At 41.8% G+C, this 8,042-nt stretch overlaps 2 protein-coding genes across 2 annotated transcripts; both read left to right on the forward strand.

Annotated features, from left to right (window-relative positions):
• The first annotated feature begins 129 nt into the window (after positions 1 to 129).
• LOC108086027 (uncharacterized) lies at positions 130 to 3,473 on the forward strand. The gene is made up of 6 exons (XM_017182838.2): positions 130 to 312; positions 1,828 to 1,944; positions 2,021 to 2,294; positions 2,352 to 2,509; positions 2,582 to 2,674; positions 2,728 to 3,473. Exons 1-6 carry the CDS (start codon positions 130 to 132, stop codon positions 3,412 to 3,414), a joined length of 1,512 nt encoding a protein of 503 aa, XP_017038327.1. The 3' UTR covers positions 3,415 to 3,473.
• A 937-nt stretch (positions 3,474 to 4,410) lies between these two features.
• Positions 4,411 to 4,705, forward strand: LOC108086017 (uncharacterized). The gene has a single exon (XM_017182827.2). The coding sequence runs from the start codon at positions 4,472 to 4,474 to the stop codon at positions 4,703 to 4,705; it is 234 nt and encodes a 77-aa protein (XP_017038316.1). The 5' UTR covers positions 4,411 to 4,471.
• Positions 4,706 to 8,042: the final 3,337 nt, after the last annotated feature.

An 8,042-nucleotide genomic window follows, 5' to 3' on the forward strand; every position in this document is an offset into this window, starting at 1 on the left:
TAAACGGTCTGGTCGCGGCACGAGACCGAGTCAGTAACGCGGCGTCTGCTGAACGCAGCGCTACTTCCGTTCTCCCAGACTCTCTTGTTCTCCTAGGAAACCCGTCTGCCCCGAGGCAAACACATAGCAATGACGACCAGTGATGAGATGGGAATGGGTGGCAATTTCTGCCACGACCACATCCAACATCCTCTGATGTGGTGCGATGAGAAGAAGCGTCTTGTGGAGCGCAAGAATGCCGAGGAGAGTCTTCGGATGTGGCGGCGCAGGAAGGCGGAGGAGTGTGCCCGCAAGGAGAAGGATAAGCAAGAGGTAGGTAACAGGGCGTATGTGTAATGCAGTGAATCAGGTGGCTAACAGGGCGTATAAGCAATATTTACGGTAGTTGAAACAGAGCGTATGTTTGTGCTATATTTTAGAATTATGAAGTTGATAAAAGTGTACACCTAAAATCATTTTGAAGTGGATATACAAATGGTTAGGGTTCAACTGAAAGATCACTTATAAGCTGGCAAAGAATAGATCTATAGGGATAACCCTTGTAGACCATTACTTACTCTTCTCAACTGAAAAATTGTTGACAGTCTTAGTAAATTAAAGCAAATTATATAAAACATTTCCTCAGTAACTACAATATACCTCCAACCCAAGCCTTTTATTTAAACATAACCCCTTAAATTGCCAATCAAAAAACCCAAAATCAATTCCCAATAATCTAATCCAAGGCATTCCTACCAAATAAACAAAAAACTTTTGTCAAAGCCATAAAAGACCAACCGAAAACCACACGAATAACATTTAAGATAGAACCTATGACAATCAAAACCCATCTCGAACCTTCACCCACGCGATAACTGGAAACTTCTGCTAAGTTCAAAGACCCTACCCCAAGCAACATGTAATACATCAGCTCTCGAGGATTTTGGTTCAACAAACCCTTTGACAATTTGGAATTTGGTAATCACATCACCTCTGCACGGGCAAAGGCCCAACTAGAAGCAAGTTGTGGGACTCCCACGAGTCCTTGCGTGACTAAAATCCTTCCCGATTATTCGGCTATATCACCACAGCCTGCAGCGACCGAAAAGTGGGTGAGCAGAAAAAAAAAAAAATAGACTGAAATGCAAATCGCGTTGCAACTATAACAACAACCTACAAACAAAGTTCCTAGGCCAAGGGAGAGGCGCACATCGGACTCAAGGGAATTTGCCAATTTCCGTAAACAAACAACGCCACACTTCGCGATTGACACGACGCGATGGGTTGAGGCGGTCCTACTGGGTGGCACAATGTGTCTGGGACCCATAAATAGGCTGCCATGAAATCGATAAGACATAACTCGGTTTTGTAATCATCCTGCGGCAGTGTCTGACTGGCAGAGCACATACCCAAAATCAGATAAATCGGGGAATTTATTGCATTTAAATTTTTTTGGGCTAAGGCAAATATTTATGAATATTTTGTGTATGTGACCCAGAAGGGTATAAGGATTTTAAGGTTAGTAATTTCTTGTTTTTGAAAGCTCAATGGATTTTTAATTAAAAATATAATTAATACATGATTGGATTCTTTAAATGAGGAAATTTCTTACTTTCCGGCCTAGAAATTATTTTTGGTAGCTTAAAATCACTTAAAATACAGCGAAATAGAGCTTTAACTTAGAGCCCTTATATGGATTTTTTAAATATTAAAAAAATAATTATTGAGTTAAATATTAGAAAACTCCCTCTTTTTTTTATAAAAATGTAGCCTAGAAAATGTTAACACATATTATATATTATTATTAATTTAAGATAAAATCCCATAAAATATATTTTCTTCCTTCAGTACTACGACCTGTTCCATCAGCACTGTCCCTGGGGTCGTCCTGGCGGTGGAGCGCCCAACGTAGAGGTGAGGCGCAAGGACATCACAGCCGTTGGCCTACACTCCACGCCCACAGTGGTAGGTGTCCTTCTAAAAATTAATATTTTAATAGATATTAGTAGATTTTCCTTACAATTTTCTATGCATCCCTCAGACCACCGCCCACCGGATGAACTCCCTGCAGCCGTGTCGCTACAACGACTTCTTCTCGATGCAAAAGAAGTGCCACAACAACCCGCTGGCGGCCTATCATCACCACCACCATCATGCCCCGCCTGCTCCGCCTGGCCAGCGACTGCCCCATGCCCACTCCGTGCATCATCTGCAGGAGAGCGGTCCGAGGAGCAGCACAGTGACCATTTGCGAGCGGGAGATACCCCACAAGCCCGGCGCCGGTGTGGGCGTGGGCCTGGCCAAGAATGCCAACGGTGAGAGTCTGCACATCCAGCTGAAAGAGCACCCCTCAATGTCCTTTCGCAATAAAGGCCATGTGGACATCGAGCTGCGCTACAAGCCCTCGCCGCCATGCAAGGGCAAGCCGCTGCTGGATAAGATCGTGGTCAGCGAGAGCGAGCAGCGGTGTCCGCTACAGGAGAAGCTGGCCACGCAGAAGAAGCGTCTGCAGGCGAAGCTGGAAAAGCCGGTGAGCGGCGGCTATTACGCCCCCTAGATCATGGCCTTACTAATTGTTTTATGGTTTATCCTTTACCTTCAGCCCTGCAAGGAGCCTTGGGGCAAGGCAGGTCCTGGCGGCAAGCCCTGGCGGAGTCCCAAGGACCAACAGGGCAACACTTTTATGAAGTCTTTGGTGGGTATTCAAATTATCTTTAATGCTAAAGTTAGCTAAAATGATTGATTTAGGGCTGGACTAACAAGGAGATGCTCAAGGAGTTGGACCAGGACAACCCAGTAACGCCGGCGGAGAAGAACACCTTCCGCAAGTCGAGGCCCGGCAAGCTGCCGAAGCCGCAGCGCTGCTGCGAGATGTGCACCTGTAACTGTCCCGCCATGAAAGGCGGCAGTCCGCCGAAGCCTTCGCCGCCTGGAAAAAAGTGTCCGGGACCGCCGCCGCCAGGTCCGCCCTGTCCGCCAGGACCTCCCAAGATTGTCCACCACCTGAAGCCGCAGGACTGTAAGCCCATTAGGCTGTGCCCGCGGATGGCTGCACGTGGACCATGTCCGGGCAGCACCAGTACCGCCACGCCAGATGCCAGCACAGCGGGACATGGAGCCGACGAAGGTGGCGGCGTAGAGCTGGTGCCGCTGCTCGCCCGGAGACGCGGCATGCATCGACCCATCAGCCTGTCCAGCACGGATGTCACCAAGAGGACGCCCTCGCACGATAGGTACGCATTGAAGCACAAGCCCCCGACCTGTCAGCAGACCAAGATCAAGTGCATCAACAGCATCATCAAGAACATCAGCCACCTGAAGCGGCTGCCCAAGAATCTGAACTGCAAGCTCCAGTGTTGCAGTTGCGATTGCCCCACGGCCTTGGCCACGGGCTGCTGCCTCAAGCGGCTCACCCTGCACATTCGCCAGGCTTAGACCACCATAGGTTCACCTGCCTTCCTCCCGATAACCGTTTCCTGAATTTTCCTGTTGCTCAATCCCCTTCTTCCTCTGCATTCATCGCATCCGTCCGTTTCTCATTTGCTTGCTCTGCGCTATATACTTACATTTTTGAGGAGAAAGGAAGTCAACTTTCGGCAAGCCGAAGTTTTTTTATACCCTTGCATTTTAGGTTAGTTAATTTTGAAAAACAATTTATAAATTCTACTCCTTTTATTGTCAGAAATATAATTTTTCCGATTTAAAAGAGAATATTATTAATTAGAAAAAGTTAGAAAAAGCTTAAGGATACAGCTCAAAATTAACTGATGATGTAGATAAAAAGGATATTATGCAACCACTAAAAGTTCTAAAGGTTATTGTATAACTTTAAAGGCATTTTACTAAATTATACAAATTAAACGTAAGAGTTAGCTAATTATACAAATTACGTGTAAAAATAACATGAATGGTTATACCCTAATATTATATTTCAAAGAAAGTTTCTTGAAAGTTTTAAGCTGTTTCAGAATATTCCCTTAAAACACCTTCAATTAATTTCTAAAAATTTAGAAAATGGTTAAACCTTAACCCACATTGCAAGGGTATAAAACCAAGAACAGCATCCGCTTTCCATGTCATTCCCTTAATGTCTCTTCTGTGTGTGTGCGCCTGTCATTCTGCATTGTTAATGGTTTCTCTACCTCCTACCAACCTCCCCACTTCTTCTCGGCTCATTCAGCAAGAAAATATCCATTGTAATCCAAGTGAAAGTATAGCAACCAAAAGAGCAAACCAAATCAAAACCAATACCAATCTCACCAAACCAAAAACCAAACAAACTGAAACAGCAAAAATCCAAAATCATAATACCAATCTTCTATGTATCCCCGTGCGAACTCGAAACAAAAAAACCAAAAACAAAACAAATCGAAACCGAAACCCGAAATGAAAAACCAAATGACATAAATGAAAACCAAAACAAAACTGCTAAACCAAAAACTATCAACATTGCTGCCCACCATCATCATCATCAACTTGAACAACTTCCACCATGTACAGGATCCAAACGGCCGCCGACATGCGCTATCTGCACGATTTGAATGTCCAAATATCGCAGAACCGCCGCTCCGTCTCCGTTTCGAAGCAGATAGACCGGGATCTGTGCAACCAGCACTTCGACACCTTCGAGACCTTCTGGGGACGGCCAGGACACGGAGCCCGCGGCGACAAAATAAACAAATTGAAGCTGGACAATCTGCTGTACGGCGCCAGTGAGTCGGCTTAGGCTTTAGGACATATGGATATGGTAACGGAAACGGAAATCCAAGGACACCACACCGCATAAGCCACGCTTCTCTTCCACTTCCGGCACTGGCTCGTAGTTTGTGTGCTGCAAATCATCATCACTACTGCCCAGAAATCAATCGATGCCAGGCCCAAACCTGTTTCCAAAAACTTGCCTCCTGCAAAATCGAAATAGTAAAACTTTGCTCCCTCTGTGTCTGTCTGTGTAGAAATTTTGCCAACTTGCCGCGTCTAGTAAGTTGACCAAAGTTTTGAATAAGTCAGCTGGGTTTCCAAAAAAAAAGGAGAGTTAGAATAAGGAAATAAAACGCTAGAAGAAAGGAAATTGGTTCCAGGTAAGGAGCAGACTTGGAAAATAACATTAGATTGTTAGCTATTGCCCATTTAGTTAGTTTTATAACAAAATCCAAAGCAGAGTACTTAAGATAGGTTTAAGTCAAAGTAAATCTTTATTACGTTCTCAACAAAAATATTTCGTTCAAGAAATTGTTAATGTTTGGGTTATAAACATTTATTAGACTCTTTAAAATATGTATAGATATAAATATAGCAATTACTTTGTAAATACAAGTCAATCAATTGTGCAATAAATATATTCATAAAATTATCTACATTTTATCTGGTACTTTTCTTACTTAACTAAAACAATTTTTAAAGGTAATTATATGTTACATTTACTGGATTTAATTTAATAAAATCTATAATGGCCCTTTTGAAGTTTAAATTTATCAAAAAGGCAGAATAATATTTAAATAAATTATATTTATAAATGTAAAAAAAAGTATTAAGGAAATGTTATTCCCAGAACCCAGAGACAAACAGAAATAAAATCTTTAACAACAAAATATATGTAAAAGTCTAAAAATCGTGTAAATCTACATGTACCTTACACACACCACGTAAAAACCCTGTAAAACCGCAGAAAAAATACATAACAATGGCTCTCAAACTGCTTAAGCATTGTCTAGTTACACCAAAACTGTGGCTCTGAAAAATCTCTGCCGAATGAAAATCTCTCACGAAAAGTGCTTTAAACTCAGCTGCCACCATCACACCGCCTAAGTAAAAGATTTTTGGCTAAAAAACCGAAAGAAAAAAATTTGACAGACACTGCGTATGTCGAGTCACGTTCTCGTCATTTATTATTTTAGTTTTATATTATCCCAGGAGATGTATACAGGCATATATATAACGCATGGAACGTACACAGCCGCAGGAGGAGTGAGTGGAGTAAGTATGAGCCTAGTTACGTGGCTGACAGCCGCCTGTCCCGAGAGTTTTTAGTTTAAAGTGCATTAAAAATGATTCGGAAAATGAACAGGAGACACCCCCAACAACTTGATCAAAGGGATAAAGCTTCATTTCACTAAATTATGTGGCTCTTCTTTTATATGGCTTACTTTTAATTGGCGAAAACATTGGTAATAACCCCATAAAGCACGTTTGCCGAGGCTAATTTGATTGCATTTCGCAATTAAACTTGCCCCCAAAAAATGGGAGCACAACCCCATTTCAAGGTTGGCCGACCTGCTCGCCGCCAACTGTACTCTTAATTAAGCGAAATTGTTTCTTCAACTTTTACAGCAAGGCGCCGCGAAATAAATAGATTATGTTTTAATTAAAAAATTACGGAAATACCCGACGTCATTTGCAGGTGGAATTAAAGGGAATTCTGGCTTGATGTTTGTGCTTTCCTGCGGCTCCTTGGCACCTTTTTGAGCATCCTTTGCTAATTATGCCAAAACATCCATAAACACACACGCGTAGCAGAAGTCGCCGCCCTTCGCCCCCCTTAAAGCTAATGATGACGACTTTCGACCTCAACGAGTTGGAAAATAGACGTGAATCCAAGTTTGCCGGCAAAAAGCGATGCCAGCAAAGCGAAAAATCAAGAAAATATTTGCTTGCAGCTGGAAAAAAACATGCGTTGGAGAGACTAAGCCCTGGGACCAGTCCATGTGGCCATCTTTCAGCCGAGGTTTGTATGTATATGTATATACGCGTTTAAGGCTCTTCACGCATCAAAAAAAAAAGCAAAAAAAAAGAGCAACGTATGAAGAATAAGCCTCAACCGCTTTGATGTCGAGACCGTGGCCCAAAAACGGTATTCAAACGGATTGCAGGCGAAAGATTTTCCGCAGGCTTTAAGAACTTTAAATGCTTTTCGACATATATTCTGGAATGTGGTGTTTTTTTGTAATTAACTTTTTGTTGATTACTTTTTTTGATAGCTTAAGTCGTTATTTATTTTATAAATCTTACAAGTTTGCGCCTAAAAATAATAAACACAAGAAAAGTAAACAGTTTAACAAAGATTTTTCTAGGCTTTCAAAAAATATTAAATAAATTTGTATTGCCTTTAAAAGATATTATTGTTTCATTTACTGATGTTTTTAATATCTTTAAGCCTTACATAAGTATTAAATTCCCTTATTCAAGTCTTTAACTTCTTATTCCCTAAACCAAAATTTCCTTTTATTTCAACGAGAAAACCCTAAACAATTTTACTCTGAAAATTGTCAAGTAATCACATGACAGGCTTATCTAATTGAGCAACTGATTATTTGCTAATCACCTGTCTTACTTTTGCAACGAGGGCTGATTATGGGGTTTAAGGTGAGCCAAGCTTGGTTAGTTTCGCAATGCTACAGACTGTGGTCAATGTTGGCCAATTAACTGGGCAAGCTCCTGGCAGAAATTCACTGCAGAGTTACAGAGAATAAGAAAAAGGGATTTATTTTTTGCAGGAGCCAAAAAGCAGAGTCCAAAACCAATGCATCATATTTTCCATTGTGTCTACTAGTTGGACGAGAGGAGGATGATGGCTGGCCGAGTGACAGCCGTGGACAGCGTGGCTCTGCTCTTTCGACTCTGTGTTTGCCTTTGCATCCGAATTTTGAGCAATTTCGTCTCCGAGAAACAAGAAGAATTCTTGAATCTCCGCAACGCTCTGCGTTCGTAGCCATCCTGATGTTGACTTGGTTGAGCCAACAATGTCGGTGGCCGGTGCAAATATTTGGCTAACATTTTTCGGCTATTTCGCAGGATAATGCCAAGGAATTAACTATGCAAGCAGCAATGAGTTGACCGAGTTTTGGAACTTTTGGGCAAATAAGACAAGGAGAAATTCAATTTAAATAAAAAACAATAAAAACTGAGTAAAAAAAAGAATACAATAAAAGAAACATGTAAAACATGCAAATTGAATTTTGTGGACTAATACATTTTATTTGTATTTAGTTTTATCGCTTACCCCGTGTTGCCTTCCGGCAACTGTTGGCTGGCTGTGTGTGTGTTGTATGTGCTTGAAACCGATA

The sequence above is a fragment of the Drosophila kikkawai genome, chromosome 3R, assembly GCF_030179895.1.
Source record: "Drosophila kikkawai strain 14028-0561.14 chromosome 3R, DkikHiC1v2, whole genome shotgun sequence".
Taxonomy (NCBI): Eukaryota; Metazoa; Arthropoda; class Insecta; order Diptera; family Drosophilidae; genus Drosophila; species Drosophila kikkawai.

Excerpts from the sequence above, each read along its gene's own strand:
- LOC108086027 (XM_017182838.2), top strand. The coding sequence starts at position 130 with ATGACGACCAGTGATGAGATGGGAATGGGTGGCAATTTCTGCCACGAC. Across the intron at positions 1,945-2,020 it reads TACACTCCACGCCCACAGTG|ACCACCGCCCACCGGATGAA; the intron begins GTAGGTGTCCTT and ends TGCATCCCTCAG. Across the intron at positions 2,510-2,581 it reads AGGCGAAGCTGGAAAAGCCG|CCCTGCAAGGAGCCTTGGGG; the intron begins GTGAGCGGCGGC and ends CTTTACCTTCAG.
- LOC108086017 (XM_017182827.2), top strand. The coding sequence starts at position 4,472 with ATGTACAGGATCCAAACGGCCGCCGACATGCGCTATCTGCACGATTTG.